Source organism: Sander vitreus, chromosome 5, assembly GCF_031162955.1.
Source record: "Sander vitreus isolate 19-12246 chromosome 5, sanVit1, whole genome shotgun sequence".
Taxonomy (NCBI): domain Eukaryota; kingdom Metazoa; phylum Chordata; class Actinopteri; order Perciformes; family Percidae; genus Sander; species Sander vitreus.
In genome coordinates, this window is record NC_135859.1 from 24,038,952 (window position 1) to 24,055,561 (window position 16,610).

The following is a 16,610-nucleotide window of genomic DNA, read 5'->3' on the forward strand; positions in this document are numbered from 1 at the left end:
TGGCTCTGCTGCTGGCTGTCAGTGCAGGGGCCTACGTCCTGTAGCAGCTTGTGTAAGTGCAAAAATGTCCTGCAGCTCCGAAGCACCTGAACATTGTCCTGTCTAGTTGAGTTAGGAGGGTCCAACCTGCTGCTCTGCGGCTGTTTACAGCATCCTGGTGTGCTGCTGTATCTGTGCTGATGAAATGATGCCAGCACATCAACGGATGTGATAGACAGATTAGGTAAGCAGGCCCTATTTCAGTCTGGCAAATCACACAAGGATAGGAAGCAAAACGACAGAACAGTCTAACAGAACCCATCTGTGACCGCGGCAGTGGCTGGTAGGGATGAGGATAAGCCTCTGTGTTCAGTCACCAAAACTAAATCATGAATGCATTGAAAGAGAAGTCATTCACACATACAATATGCACATTGTGTCTTTCTGTAATGTTAAATGAGTCAGATACTGTTAAACCTGCAATAACTGGACTGTAACTAATGGTTAGTTTTATCGACGATTAGTTTGCAGATTCCTATCTAGATAATCCAATGAATTGTTTTGTCTATAGAATGTCAGAAAATACTGAAAAATGTCCACTATAATTTCAAGGAGTGTAAGAAAATATCGATACACTTGAGTATTGCGATATTATGTTTTGTTATACTGTAAAAAGACTGTATTGATTTTTAATTAACCCTATTGGTATCATATGAAATTAGATAACCTAAGACATTTATTGGTGCATGTCAGCTTGTCGGGAAGGGGGCTAAATAAGGCTCTAAAGTTGGGCCATTTTCAAAGAGGTCCCTTGACCTCTCACCTCAAGATATCTGAATGGAAATGGTTCAATGGGTACCCACAAGTCTCCCCTTAACAGGCACGCCCACTTTATGCTAATCCAATGCAGTTTTGGGCAAAAAAACATGCAGTATTAATGTGTTATTTTTCTATCTAAAATATTTATATATTTTTGTATACTGGGGTTCCTAAATAGTTCAGACCAAAGATTCAAGACGAGACGAAACTGCTTTAGAACGTCGCAGGGAAAAGTTGCAGCGGTCTGAACCGGCCCGTCTCAGCTGGACTCAAGCTGATGGTTTCGCTGCAGACCGACTCGTTGCAACAAGTTGCAAGTTTCAACTCATCTCGAGTCTTTGAGCTGAACTGCTTCAGACTCTTGTGGATTCAATGAGCCCAATTGTATTCATGTTTGATGATGTTAGTCCCCATAGTAGCCATTTCATTGTAGTGAGACAATAAAAAAAAAAAACTTGAACTCAGTGTATACTATGACAGTTTTCTTAAAATTGCAATATAACGCCTTGCTTACAGTATCGCAATATATTGCATTATATTGAGTCGTAACCCCTGTATAAATATATAAGTATCGCCAGATTCTTTACACAGCTCTAATAATTTTCTAATTATAAGTTGAAATCCGACCAACAGTCCAAAATCCAAAGATATTCAGTTTACTGATTTTTTGGCCACTTGAGGGCAGCGGAATTAAGCTGTAAAAACAACACTGACATATTATCACCTTTAAAATTAATATGGCAAACATGTTTGTCAACAGTTGTTAATTTACTCATCCATTGTTTACAAAGCAACGCTAGCATTCAATTGGAGTCAGATATCTGTCCACTGATGAATTAGAGGTAGTCCAATATTCACTTTCCTTTTAACTCTGTTTTGGGCTCCACCAACTCCTGAGGGAAATATTTGGCTTTTTAGCAGCTAAATGCTCCTCTACGTTTACCAGCTAGTCACTAACTTTGTCTATCTGCTGTTTATTCTGGTGGGCTAGAACTTTTTTAGGGAGCTGATGAGAGCGGTGAGAGTGAACCAAAACAATAAAGTTGCAGGCCAGAAAACCAAACAATGAGCTAAAAAGACGCCATAAAACTCAGTAGAGATGAGGGGAACTAGAGAGTTGCGTGGTAATTTCCTGTGGGTTTATCACGACGAGCAACCCCTTTTACATACACATATTAATTTGGTCCAGTGTTAGCAAAGAATATTGTAAGCAGAGAATATTGATTGGATCAGCTTTAAGGTTTTCATTATACATGTACCTATCGCTTGTGTAAGAAAGTGTGAATTGGCAACACTTCCACGTCTTTTTGCTGCATGCCTCAGTTTTTAATGAATGAAAAAAGTGCTTGTGTAATCTTCTCGTGAACCCAAAAACCTCAGCTGCTTATGCGACGTGTCAGTGCCTCAGCAATGTGTCCACCCAATGACTCACCAAATACCGTCAATCTGTATCATCAGTGAAGTTCTGCTGCCATTTTTGTGATTGTTAATCTCAACTGTTGAAGAAAGAAGACACATAGGAGTCTGTGTGTGAACATGTATTACTAGAGGTAGTTTATAGGTCACTAGAGACAGTAGGTTGCAGTTAAGGTGTGATTTTAGTCTGGAAAGTTCTACTCAGGAGTTGGGGGTGGGGTGGGGTTCTTCCGGTGAGTCAGTTGCCCCACCCTGAGCCGAAAGTCCTGTTACTGGAACTGCATTGGACAGACATAGTTCTCATCCCTCCTTCTTCTTATCTCATAAAAGGTACATGTATCACTCTGGCTTCTCTCCTAACACCCACCCTCCCTTCGCTTTTAGCATAATGCTGGACTGTGTCTTGAGTTTCTCTTTTCACTCTCATTCTTATCTTCTCCCCCACTATCTTTATTGTGGTTTCCTTTCCCTCCCCTCTCCTTCCAGAGATAGTTTTGGCAGTCTAGAGGAGATGGAGCATATGGCTCCAATCCTCCCTCAGGTCTTCTCTGTGGCCTTTTCAAGAAGCCTTTATCTTGTACGTCCCTATAACTCCACAGAAACCAACTAAACATTGAGTTGCAGCTTAGTGGTGGAACTCATCATTATTCATATGTATCTCAATATGACTTATGTATGCACAATTATATATAAAACAACCAAAATGCTGCAGGGCTGCGAGGGTACTATTAGTCTCATTATTGATTATTCTTCCATTTATTTATATAAAAAGTCGGAAAGAAGTGAAACACGGCCATCACAGTTTCAGGCAAAGTCTTCAAATTGTTTATTTTGTGAGTCCAATAGTCCAAAACCCAAACATATTTAATTAAAATTATAATAAAACTGAGAGAAAAGTGTAATTCTTCCCATTTCAGAAGCTGGAAGCAGAGAGTGTTTGGTGTTTTTGTTTGCTTTAGTTTTCGTCAATTGATTTATCGTTTCAGCTGTAAACTGATCTTCAAAGAAATTAATTGTGTTCCACTGTTATGGAGCACCAGTGCATGAGATGTGTTTTTTATTTTTATTTTCAGCTTGCTATTAATGCTGTTAAGTTGGACAGCAGAAGCTTATAGGACAATAAAATGATGAGATCATTTTCTGTTAAAAGTTTGCATTAATTGCTGCTGAACATATGGTTTATGAGAGCAGAGTGTGTAGGTCATAAAACCAAAACAATGAGCTAAAAGAGGTTAAAAAGCTGAGTCGAGTGAGAATTATCTGTGGGTTTGTCACTGAAAACTCCTTTCACATAACAAATAGTGATTTGATAATGCTGATATGAATGCATTTGATTCGTGCAGCTTTAAAATATCTACTTAGTGTAATTGGAAATCTGAAAATGCCATTTCTTGGATATAAATAATGAAAAAGCTTTTCCTGCTAGAAAACAGCTTCTTTCATTGTGACCCCTCTGTCCACCCCCGACTGATGATGATGTTACATCCTTCCTGTTATGTAGAGATGAAATGGCTCAGCAGTCATGATTTGTTGTCCTGCTCCACCAGCCAACTATGAGATAGTACAGTCCTTGTGATGAGCATAAGGATTCCTTTCCGCTTGCCTCAGACGGCATAATGCAGTCAGTTCAGTCATCAGAGGGAGAGAGCATGTTTTGGTCCGTCCTCTCAGTTCACAGTTAGTTTGACAATGTACACAATAATTCCTCTGTTCAGCAGCTGTTAACCGAGGTGGAGTGTTTCATGTTTTTAAGTTCTGCTAAGATTTGGCACAGCAGAAACTGACATCAGCTCGGCCTTGTGCGTGTTGCGTCTCGGGACTTCTTCTCATTAAAAAAGTAAATATGCTGAATAATAAATTGGATTTGCTAATGATGCTTTATTAAAACATTCAAATGTATTCTTGGTTTTAGTGGATCTCTATTCGGGAGTTTCAGACTGGTTTTGGCTGAATAATTAGGTTGGTTTATGTTGGTAATTAAACATCCTTACAGCTTGCTGCTGCACATGCACTGTCTATGTGCAGCTGTCAACAGGCCATGCTGAAAAAAACTGTACTTTTTCAGTATAATTAAGATGTGATGATGGTTTCAATAATGGGTGTGCAAGTTAAAAAATGGCAACCGTCATCAAACCCAGTTCTTAAAATACTTCAGTAAATTCAGGAGATTATTAGCAGCTATAATAAGAGTGTAAAATAAAGCTCTGTTGAGTTAACATCCTGTCGTCCGCTGTGTCCACCAGACCTCCTGTCTGGAAAACAACCTTTAAGAGTATCCCTGGAAAATTGAAACAGACCTTCTGCTATTTTAATCGAAACACTGTTTTGGTCTGCTTCTTGCTGCTTTTTCCCCCAGCAAGGCAAATGTCAGCTGCTGTCATATATGTTTTCCCAATAATTTTTGTTGTTATTGTTGTGACTCCTTCAGAGTCCTGTAACTCTGTTAAGTTGGAATATTCCACTTCCGGCTGAGTTTTACTTTTAGTCCAAATATAGAAAACTGTTGGCACCATAGAAATATGGTTGACACACTAAAATGGAGAAGTATTCTATGTTTTTATTCATTTAACATGTTTTGTTTCCACCACCATTAAAACTATGAGTCGAACAACTCATCCTTTCCAATGATTATTAGGTGACACTTAGTCTCGCATTGCCAGACCTTCCTCCACAGCGCTGCGGAGGAGGGTCTGGCTAGTCCACACAGCACTCCGGGATGGGAGAGGAACATGCTCTGGTTTAATGGCATGGCTTTAAACCAATGAAAATCGTCATGGGCGGCGCTAGGCGGCGCACGGATCCCCGGTGCCGCTGCAAAATAGCCTCGGGGAGGAACTTGTCTTGGTGGAACATGTGTACATTCAAAAGTTGTTGCAACAGAAAACTCAGATTGACAGATAGTCTAGCTAGCTGTCTGGATTTACCCTGCAGAGATCTGAGGAGCAGTTAACCATAGTCCTCATGAATGGACCAGAGTTTAATATTCCAACACAAAGAAAGCATAAGGTAACGGACATTCGGCTGAAAAGAAGGGCATATGGCAGAATTTCCGGTGGAAACGGAGCAGTCACGGAAGTGGAAGGTCATGGATATAGACTAGGTGACACTCTTCCCATTTAGAATTGAAGGTATAATGTATTTGTAAGCGGATATGTGAATATTTTTTGTTTATAAATGTATTTGTCAGTTATTAAGGTATAATTGTCGACAAGAACATGAATAAAAAAAAAATGTAAATGCTAAAAAGTATAGTAGTTAAGTTACTCAAATAGGGTAAACGTTCTCGTTGTTACTGTTTTGAATATTTCCAGTTGCAGAACATGGGCGTGAACCCAGCCAACATTGGGTTCAGCTATCTGACCCTGGAGTCGGACAAGTTCATCTGCATCAGAGAGAAGGTGGGCGATCAGAACCAGGTGGTGATCGTGGATATGTCCGACCCCACTAACCCAATCAGGAGACCAATCTCTGCCGACAGTGCCATCATGAATCCCGCCAGCAAGGTCATTGCCCTGAAAGGTACAGTAAGAGTATGTATGGTGAGATGTTTGCTAGGATTATTAGTCGCTTTATACCAAGTGTCGAGGTTATTATTGTTGTTTAAATTCCCAGAATGAAGTCTGCATGGCATTTGCACTGTTTATTTGTCTCCAATTCCAACAGATTTAGCCATCTACTTGTATTGCAGTGGGAATGCCACAGTCATGCAATGACTAATGCTCTGTCAAGGCTGTTAATATGTAGAGTGCACTCAGTTCTATTGCCTGAATGTACTAAATCGGTTGTGCAAATGGATTTTCTGCCACTGAATCTAGCCCTTGAAGCACAAACACAAGCGCTGATCAGGATGATTTGCCTATAATGCTTCTCTCTCTCTCTCTCTCTCTCTCCCCCCCCCCTGAGGATTATATGCCCCCATTTGCCCTTTCCCTCTGGTCTATCTTTGTCTTCACATTCTTACCTGATTGAAACGTTTGCTTTTTCTCCCTTGCTTTCTGTTCTTTCTCAGACGGTAAGTTGCTTTCTGTCTGTCTATCCATCTGGCACTCTGTTGTGATGACACCTTAGCCATGTCTCTCTCATAAAAGCTTCCCACATACCCCTCTTAAGTACAAAGAGCTATTTTGACCACGAATCAATCAAAATACATACAACTGTTTAGAAATGACTTTCCGGAGGGTCGCTGGTTCAAGTCCCCATACGGACAAAAGTATGGTGGTGGACTGGTAGCTGGAGAGGTGCCAGTTCACCTCCTGGGCACTGCCAAGGTGCTCTTGAGCAAGGCACCGAAACCCCAACTGCTCGGGGCTGCAGCTGTCAATGGACAGCTGCAGCCCCCTCACTCAGCATGTGTGTGTATTTCAGGCCTGTGTGTATTGTGTATTCTAACAACAGAGTGTATTAACATATTGTAATTTCCATATTGTAATTTCCCTTGCAGGATTAATAAAGTATATATTATTATTATTATTATTATTATTATTATTATTATTATTATATGTGGTATGCATATCAGATACTACTGACTGAAAAGTGTTGGGGCACCATGTGTGTCTTTGCACTCCTGTGTGAGCGTGTGCCAGTAGCCATATCAGATCTTTCCTTGCTGCATATAAGGGATGCCATTCATGGATCATCATAGCTGTGTGTGCTGATGGCAGTTTATACATCAGCTCCAGTATTCACCTGAATCATGCATTACCTCACCTGTTTGTTTCACTGTAAATGTATTGGTAAATGGAGGTTGTTATCAGTCATATGAAGGACTTGCAACAATATTCACAGATACACAGAAACATTATTATGGCTCTGCCAAACTCTCTAAGTTTAGTCAGTTAGTCATTATGACCTTCGTAAAGCTGCCGTCTGCTGAGGTCAGTTGCACCCAGGAAGTGTCAGCCAGGGTACTGTGCTGCTTCCTTAGGCTATAAAACACACTTAACCATAAAGGCAAATAACAGACTTTCTATGTCCTCTAGTGGTATCTAGCAATGCAGAGTATTTGCTCAAGTTTCGACATATCTGTGTATGAGATTCCCCTATTACAGTGGAGGTAAAGGCCTTTTTGTCGTGCTCACAACATTGAACAGTTGTTACATTAAAATAAAAAATCAAGCCGTCTTCTTCTTCGCAGAAACTGTCTCTGTCACTTTAAATAATCCACAGAACATGCTTCTCCGAATAAATAGTCCCAATAAAAAGTACTATTCAGTTTCAGTGTTCCAAAGTATTTACATTCAAACTTGTTCATATGGAGGTCTGCGTATTATTCAGAGTAGCAGCTACATTGTTTCTTTAATTGTTTTAATGACCTTTTTCAATGCTGTAAGCGCCACAAAGAAAATTATTTTAACTGTATTATATTGCCCCTCATGTATATATATTGAGGTGGTGAAAGACATTTTAGAGACGGATATATTGAAACCTGCTCAAATAAAACTAAACCTCTGTGTGGTTAGATACCACAAGATATAGGAGAATAAATGATTTTTATGATAAGGGGGTGAACTAAATGGGCTGGCTTTATCAGTGATAATTCCCAGATACCAGACATCATTTCAAAAAATCCATAACAGACAAAGTTTTGCTCCACTCTTTATGTTTGGTGAAATGTGTATTCTCTTCAAAATATTTCAAATTAAAATGTATGGGTGGCCAGTGGGAGTGTAGTTTGGGATAGGGGGCATCCACTAGGATGATATATATGTAATGATCTTGAAAACAACAAGACAAACAAACAAAACAGCCTCATATCTCAAACATCCACAAATTTGTGTATGTTGATTAAAAAAGGTGTATTATTTATGCCCAAATTGTTTTTAATACTTGAAGAAAAAATAGGTTAAATATGGTTTTCCTTTGTTAGGAAAAATAGCCCTATATAAATAGTTAATGAAATACAAAAAAATGTATTTCAGCAGAAAATGTGATACATACTCATCGTCATTGTTTGTTATAGAATGCCATGCAGGTAGTACATACAGTGGTATTGTCCTGTTTGTCTCACTGCTTCCCTCCGTTTCTTTACCTCCCCTTAGCTGCCAAGACGCTGCAGATCTTCAACATTGAGATGAAGAGTAAGGTGAAGGCTCACACTATGACAGAGGAGGTCATGTTCTGGAAGTGGATATCGGTAAACACTGTTGCCTTGGTGACGGATACGGCTGTCTTTCACTGGAGCATGGAGGGGGATTCCCAACCCACCAAAGTGTTTGATCGGCACGCTAGTCTGGCGGGATGTCAGATCATCAACTACAGAACTGATGAACAACAGAAGTGGCTACTGCTGATAGGGATTTCTGCACAGGTATGAAAACACACATGGACATGTTTACTCCTGCCTTATGCAGTAGAAGTGCACATGACAGAAAAATATATTTTTAAAGAACTAGCATGATTAATCACTCTTTCTCTGATCCCTTATCTATAGCTCATAGGACAAAAAGTTTAGCACGAAGCCTGCATTAAAAAAAACAGAGCTGGATAATGAGCGTTCTATGAATTCTGGATGATTGCTCACCGGCGGTGCTTTAGCTCTGATGTATCTCCATCTTGCATATGTGCAGGTTGAGTCCATGACCATGCGATGACGTAGGGTGCACGCTTTAGGATAAAACCCTAACGTCATCACACAATCTGTTCCTACAGAGTCTTCTTACCCAGATTCTGAGTGACAGATAACTCTGGCGATCATCCAGAATTCATAGAACTGTAGTTACATTAGTAACTCTCATTTTATTTCAATCAAACTCCCAGACGGCAGTGCTTTAGCACTGCATGACTGATACCAGCAAGGTCATGAGAAATGCTTACCATACTAAGGGATGGAAGCCATTGACAGGATGGCTGTTGCCACAGCGTGGGGAGCCGCCACATTGACACGGTAATGGCAAGTGAAGGTACATTGAGACCCCCAGGTTGCAGCAGCACAGATGTCTTGCAAAGATACCCCTTTCTAGGCTGCCCAGGACGTAGACACCCCTTGAACTTAACACCGTGGGGATCACAACAAAAGTGCAAAAGTGACAAGTTTACGTGCTGGACTATTTTTTCTCGCCACTGTGAGTTTGCCAGCAACCAGCAGAGACTTCAGGCTAGAATATTGATCTTCTTGTCTAACTCACGAAAGCGAATACTAATTTCTCAAAATAGAAAACTATTCCTTTAAGTGTTACTGACTTAAATGCATCAATAATGTGGCCTTTGTTTCGTCTCTCTGTCCTGCAGCAAAACCGTGTGGTTGGGGCGATGCAGCTGTATTCTGTTGACAGGAAAGTGTCCCAGCCCATTGAAGGCCACGCTGCTGCCTTCGGGGAGTTCAAAGTGGAGGGAAATGCCAAACCCTCCACCCTCTTCTGCTTTGCTGTGCGCTCACAGGCTGGGGGAAAGGTGAGGGCCCCTAGACTGTACACAATGATTTCACTCATGATGTATCACAGTGGATTTAGTCTCAGAACAAAGAGCTCTGATTTGCAAAAAAGGTAGAGTTTTAGTTAAGATCATGGGAGAAACAACCTTTATGCTTCATGCTTCTTGGTCAACAGCTCCTTTGTGTGGATATTATTGCTTTACTGTGGTTGTCTGCCTACTGTGGTTGTTTCTTTATGTGCACTTTCTTCCTCCAGTTGCACATTATTGAAGTTGGTCAGCCAGCTGCAGGAAACCAGCCATTTGCTAAGAAAGCAGTGGATGTGTTCTTCCCCCCAGAGGCTCAGACAGACTTTCCTGTAGCTATGCAGGTAAGGAAAGACCCCTGCTGCTTATTAGTTTGGGGGTAAACTAAGGGTGGCTGTTGAACGCTTCAAATCTCTGTCTCTGATCGTTTTCCTCAGATTGGTAATAAGCACGGTGTAATATATTTGATCACAAAGTACGGGTACATTCACCTGTATGACCTGGAGTCTGGAGTGTGCATCTACATGAACCGAATCAGTGCAGAGACCATCTTTGTAACCGCCCCTCATGAAGCCACCTCTGGAATTATTGGGGTCAACAAGAAGGGACAGGTGAGAAACTAACAGTAAACAGGCAATAAGTCATTATTGTATTTACAACATAAATAATAGGTCTGTTAAAGAGAAACGTTTCAATGTTATTCTGGACCCACAGAACAAACATTTTTTTTTTTTTACAGGTGTTGTCAGTGTGTGTTGAGGAGGAAAACATTGTCAACTATGCCACCAACGTCCTGCAGAACCCTGATCTAGCCTTGAGGATGGCTGTGAGGTCCAACCTTGCTGGGGCTGAGGAGATTTTTGCCAGGAAGTTCAACACTCTGTTTGCCCAGGGAAGTTATTCAGAATCTGCAAAGATTGCTGCATCAGCACCCAAGGTACGCCTGTGTTTACTGCTACATTGTAGTGTTTACACATCCTAATAGGTGCCAGATGCATTGGCAAAAAGTCAGAAAAACATTTTTACATTTGCACTTAATGTAGATCAATTTGTAGAGTATTTCTCTGGTGATTATGTAAACTGAACCAATTACACCCACTGTAAAAAATAAAACACAAAAAAGTCCAAAAGATGTAGTAAATATTCTCTGCCATCCTTCCTCTGCTCAGGGTATCCTACGGACGGCAGAAACCATCCGCAAGTTTCAGAGTGTCCCGGCCCAGCCAGGTCAGGCCTCGCCACTGTTGCAGTACTTTGGTATTCTGCTGGACCAGGGCCAGCTTAACAAGTTTGAGTCTCTGGAGCTGTGCAGGCCAGTCCTGCAGCAGGGCCGCAAGCAACTACTGGAGAAATGGCTGAAGGAGGACAAGGTAGGACTGGAGGATTAGAACAACATAACCATTAAATGCTGCTTGCTTACCATGCAGTATCATCTACACATCACTAACTATTGGTAACTTTGATTGTATGATGTGTTGTAGCTGGAGTGCTCAGAGGAGCTGGGAGACCTGGTGAAGGCCTCTGACCCCACCCTCGCTCTTAGTGTGTACCTCAGAGCTAACGTGCCCAACAAGGTCATCCAGTGCTTCGCTGAGACCGGCCAGTTCCAAAAGATAGTGCTGTATGCTAAAAAGGTAATCAAGGAGCTCGAATGGCTCCAATTTTCCATTTCCTTATTTAAAAGGGGCTGTACTCCATATTCAGAAAAAAAAGTGGTCGGGGATTGCCTCCACATGGCTCAAAGTACGTTCCCCTACTCGTCCAATACCAATGCTTTGCTTGGCCTTCGCCATCAGATACCAAAGGCACTCACATGCACTAACATGCACGCGTGGCAGGAGCGGCTACCAAAACAAAGAACAGAGAAGCTCGGATTACAACACACACAGATGAAGTGCCGTTACTCTACTATATCTTTACATAGAAAATAGTTGTTTTCTGCTATATTAATGTTCTGAATATTGAATGCAGCCCCTTAAATCTAAACATTTATTTATTGCATGTATAACTTAGTGTGTGAAAACACCACACAATACTACAGTATTTGGTGGAAACATATTGTGTTGGAATGTTTATTGTAAATTTGAGAGAGTTTGTATATTGAGTACAGCATATAATACTAGGTGTCTTTTTTATAAATTAATTATCACTTAATTGAGAAATGCTTCTTTATCTGGTTGATCAACGGTACTTTCATAGGTTGGCTACACCCCAGACTGGGTGTTTTTGCTGAGAAATGTAATGCGTGTCAGTCCAGACCAGGGACTGCAGTTTGCCCAGATGCTGGTCCAGGATGAGGAGCCGCTAGCCAACATCAACCAGGTAATGGACACACCAACATGACCGCCTCACTCACTCAAGACATACAATGTTACTCCCTCTTTTTAATATACATCTGCACCTTTACCCTTACACATGCACGCAAACACACAAAGTGCCCAATGTGGGAGCCTCCGTCTGTGTTATTCCAGATGTGCCAGCAATGCAAGGAATTCCCTGAGTCAGTGACCCCCTCCTCTTTTTCAAAGCCACATCATTACTCTGCTCAAATCTCGACCAGAGAACTTGATGACCTGATGCGCCACGCACAGCCATTTTCAGTTGTTGCTTCTACAGATGTTGTTAAATAAGAAAAGCTGAAACATCTGGCTACCGGGCCTGTGGTTCTTAATAGTGTGTGACTATAATCTTACCATGCATGCTAACTCAAATCATGGTTCACAGATAGTAGGAATTCAAAAATCTAATATTTCTCCTTACTTTGTTCTTTCTTTTTATTTCTCTTTCTTTCCCCTTGCTCTTTGGTAGATTGTAGATGTATTCATGGAGGGCAACCTGATCCAGCAGTGCACCTCCTTCCTGTTGGATGCTCTAAAGAACAACCGCCCATCCGAAGGACACTTACATACACGTCTGCTTGAGATGAACCTCATACATGCCCCCCAGGTGAACACTCAGATTTGTCTTACTCTCCTGATTTACAAAAAGCAACTCCACCTTTGGTAATATTAAACACGGTTTGTGTGTTCATGTCTGTATGAATTGTTTTAGGTAGCAGATGCAATCCTGGGGAACCAGATGTTTACGCACTATGACCGTGCCCACGTTGCTCAGCTGTGTGAGAAGGCAGGTCTGCTGCAGAGGGCTCTTGAACACTACACCGACCTGTATGATATCAAACGAGCCGTGGTGCACACACATCTGCTCAACCCTGAGGTATGCCTGTGGATGTTTGGTCACGCCTGTGAATATTGTTCTCTTGGGCCACTTTTTACTCTTTTTTTTTTTTAGATGATGTGTGAAAATGCCTTTTGAACCCCTCCTCTCCTCCTCCTCCTTTCTTACCCTGCTGTCTCACTTTCTCTCTATCTTCCTTTTCCCTTATTCTGATTTTCCTTTTAGTGGCTGGTGAACTTCTTTGGCTCTTTATCAGTAGAAGACTCGTTGGAGTGTTTAAGGGCCATGTTGTCGGCTAACATCAGGCAGAACCTGCAGCTGTGTGTCCAGATAGCATCTAAGTATCATGAGCAGCTGGGGACTGAGGCATTAGTGGAGCTCTTTGAATCCTTCAAGAGTTATGAGGGTAGGTGTCACACATGGGTGGGGGTTGGGTTGCAGTTCTGGGTCATGTTGAATTAAAGCAAGAGAATGTGTTAAATTTAGGCTTTAAGTTATCATAGATTGAGCTGACTTTTGTGCTGTTTCTCCCCTGCCATCTCTATTCAAGGTTTGTTTTACTTCCTTGGGTCGATTGTGAATTTCAGCCAGGAGCCTGACGTTCACTTTAAGTACATCCAGGCTGCCTGCAAAACAGGCCAGATCAAAGAAGTGGAGAGGATCTGTAGAGAGAGCAACTGCTACGACCCAGAGAGGGTTAAAAACTTCCTCAAGGTAAAAAAGATCCCTCATGTCAGAGTGTTCTTGATTGATTTTATAATTCAGCGGAACATTTTTGATAAATTACCCATTTGATACAGTTTAGTCTCATGTTTCTTCTCTTCGTAGGAGGCCAAGCTAACAGACCAGCTTCCTCTCATCATTGTGTGTGATCGCTTTGACTTTGTCCACGACCTGGTGCTCTACCTCTACCGCAACAGTCTACAGAAATACATTGAAATCTACGTACAGAAAGTAAGATCAAGTCTTTATACATCGCAGGTTACCACTTAATCCAAGCCTCAGTTGTGCTGAATGTTGACATCATTATTTAGAATTTGTTGCAATTTATTTTCAGGTGAACCCCAGTCGTTTACCGGTGGTGATAGGCGGTCTATTGGATGTCGACTGTGCTGAGGATGTCATTAAGAACCTGATCATGGTGGTCAGAGGGCAGTTTTCCACCGATGAGCTGGTGGAGGAGGTAGAGAAGAGAAACAGGTAAGACTAAATGATAAATGGTAAAAATGGTAAATGTTTTGCATAGTTACTTCTAGGGCTGGGCGATACGGAGAAAATCAAATATCACGATATTTTTGACCAAATACCTCGATGTCGATACCACAACGATATTGCAGTGTTGACTATTGGTGCTTTCAAAAAATATTTACACAATGAGATTTTTGATAAATAATCATCAGCAATGTGGATATATAATGACTAAGTGAGTAAAGGCAAATCATAGAACAGTTACAAGAGTCTGGTAAGTTAAATAAATGACATCACTTTACTGTAATCCAGCCTTTAAAACCAGGAAAAGACTACACTTATGCCATATTACGTTATCCAAAATCTAAGATGATATCTAGTCTCATATCACGATATCGATATAATATAGATATATTGCCCAGCTCTAGTTACTTCTGTATGTCTCATTAGATTCAACATCTGATTAATACTTGTCCGTTAAAGTGACTTGGTACCTATGGCAAAAGCATAATTTGCATCTCTGTAGGTACCTAATAGGTTAAAAATGTAGATGTAGTGGTTTGTTGGCAAGACATGTTTGTGGTCTGTTTGAACCACTTTATTTATTTTTACGTTTTTCAAGAATGCACCACCTAAAAGAATAAACAGTGATCTTTAAGTTTTCACATTTTCAAAATAAATAAAAACTGACTTAAAAAATAATCATCTCTTTCTCAATAATGCTTGAGATGATCAACAACAAAATAGTCAGAAGCACCTTGCCTGCAGGAATTGAAATATTTATTATAGTGTCTGATGTCCTTAAATCACCAAACGCACTCACACACACAGAGCAAAAGACATGCTGAAACATGCAGAAAAGTAAATATGAAGAAATACGAAGGCTCTTGTGTTTGTCTTTTGTTCTGTGTACGCTCAGCAGTTTCTGCTCTACAGAAGCTGGAATAAATATTTCAATTTTAGCACACAAGGTGCCTCCAATGCTGATTCTCCCTGGGCTTTTGGAGGCCCATGTTTTACGCAGATAGCTCAATAACGCTCAACAAATGAGCTTTTCCTTATCCAGTGAAGCTAGTTTCACTGCAAACCCATTGTTACAACTCTGTATTAGAAAATAATTGTGAGAGAATGTTAACATAAATACTTCCAGTATATGACAGTGTTGAATGCACAACACTGCCATCTAGTTTTGTGTCAGTGCATTACACTACCGTAACAGTAGTGAGACATCAACCCAGAGATATAAATTACGCTTCATACCACCAGTATCAAGGGTTCGAGAGCATTCTTCATCAGATGCATGTTAGTTTAAAGCTTCTTCTAAATGCTGCATATTATCTGCTTTAGTGAAGATGATTTTTCAGAACAGTGTGTATTTCCATTATCTTCACAGGTTAAAACTTCTATTGCCATGGCTGGAGTCCCGTATCCACGATGGATGTGAGGAGCCGGCTACCCACAATGCACTGGCCAAGATCTACATTGACAGCAACAACACACCCGAACGCTTCCTGAAGGAGAACACGTTCTACGACAGCGCCGTGGTCGGAAAATACTGCGAGAAGAGAGACCCCCACCTGGCCTGTGTGGCTTATGAGAGAGGACAGTGTGACCTGGAGCTCATCAAAGTGTGTACATCACATTATGCAGCATTTAGAGGATAATTGACATCATTCTAACATAGATACATCTTTAATCACTTTATATGTTTTCTTCTCAGGTGTGCAATGAGAACTCTTTATTCAAGAGTGAGGCTCGATATCTTGTGCGACGGAAAGATCCAGAGCTTTGGGCGAATGTGTTAGAAGAAAACAACCCCTTCAGAAGACAACTCATCGACCAGGTTAGGTGTCCTCTAGCTCCACTCCTGAAGTAATGCAGGATGTGAATGAGTGATGTTTTTCCCAATGTTTATTTGATGTATTCTATCTTATTTCAGGTGGTGCAGACAGCACTGTCAGAGACCCAGGACCCAGAGGAGGTGTCAGTCACAGTCAAGGCCTTCATGACTGCGGACCTGCCCAACGAGCTGATCGAACTGCTGGAGAAGATTGTACTTGATAACTCTGTCTTCAGTGAACACAGGTACAGCAGGCGGACAGCTTGTTAGGCATCATAATCAAATCAAATCAATATGTCTGTATATCTGTATCAGTGTCTCTGTGTCCTAACTGGCAGCAGTAGATGGCCGCCCACCTAGAGCCTGGGTCTGTCCAAGGTTACTTACTTACTTAAGCCCGTTACTCTGAGAAGGAGCATAGGCCACTTGCAATATTTCTCCACCATGTCCTGTTCTGTGCCAGCTTCTCCAGATCTTGCCATCTGTAGTCAGCTCTTTCCATCTCGGCTGTGACACTCCTCCTCCAGGTGTTTCTTGGTCTCCCTCTACCACGTTTGCCCTGTGGGTTCCACTGTAGGGCTTGGCGTGTGATGGAATTCTTTGGTTTCCGCAATGTGTGCCCAATCCATCCCCATTTTCGTTTCTTTATTTCCACTTCTATCGCTGTCCAAGGTTAAATTTTTCCTCGCCACTGTCGCACCAAATGCTTGCTTGTGGGAAATTAAAATAGTTGGGTCTTTGTAAATTATAGTGTGGCCTAAACCTACTCTATCTGTAAAATGTCCTGAGATAACTC

At 41.3% G+C, this 16,610-nt stretch overlaps 1 protein-coding gene across 2 annotated transcripts in view; it reads left to right on the forward strand.

The window, feature by feature from the left end:
• Positions 1-16,610, forward strand: part of cltcl1 (clathrin, heavy chain-like 1) — a 30,466-nt gene that overhangs the window by 2,614 nt on the left and 11,242 nt on the right. For both annotated transcript variants that reach the window (XM_078251139.1, XM_078251140.1), the window contains exons 2-19: positions 5,526-5,733; positions 8,253-8,521; positions 9,442-9,603; positions 9,840-9,953; positions 10,047-10,220; positions 10,349-10,546; positions 10,779-10,979; positions 11,091-11,243; positions 11,809-11,931; positions 12,418-12,555; positions 12,661-12,825; positions 13,012-13,192; positions 13,337-13,500; positions 13,615-13,740; positions 13,844-13,986; positions 15,368-15,602; positions 15,695-15,817; positions 15,914-16,059. In XM_078251139.1, coding sequence (XP_078107265.1) covers positions 5,526-5,733; positions 8,253-8,521; positions 9,442-9,603; positions 9,840-9,953; positions 10,047-10,220; positions 10,349-10,546; positions 10,779-10,979; positions 11,091-11,243; positions 11,809-11,931; positions 12,418-12,555; positions 12,661-12,825; positions 13,012-13,192; positions 13,337-13,500; positions 13,615-13,740; positions 13,844-13,986; positions 15,368-15,602; positions 15,695-15,817; positions 15,914-16,059 — 3,023 coding nt within the window. The remainder of the gene's footprint in view (positions 1-5,525; positions 5,734-8,252; positions 8,522-9,441; positions 9,604-9,839; positions 9,954-10,046; positions 10,221-10,348; positions 10,547-10,778; positions 10,980-11,090; positions 11,244-11,808; positions 11,932-12,417; positions 12,556-12,660; positions 12,826-13,011; positions 13,193-13,336; positions 13,501-13,614; positions 13,741-13,843; positions 13,987-15,367; positions 15,603-15,694; positions 15,818-15,913; positions 16,060-16,610) is intronic.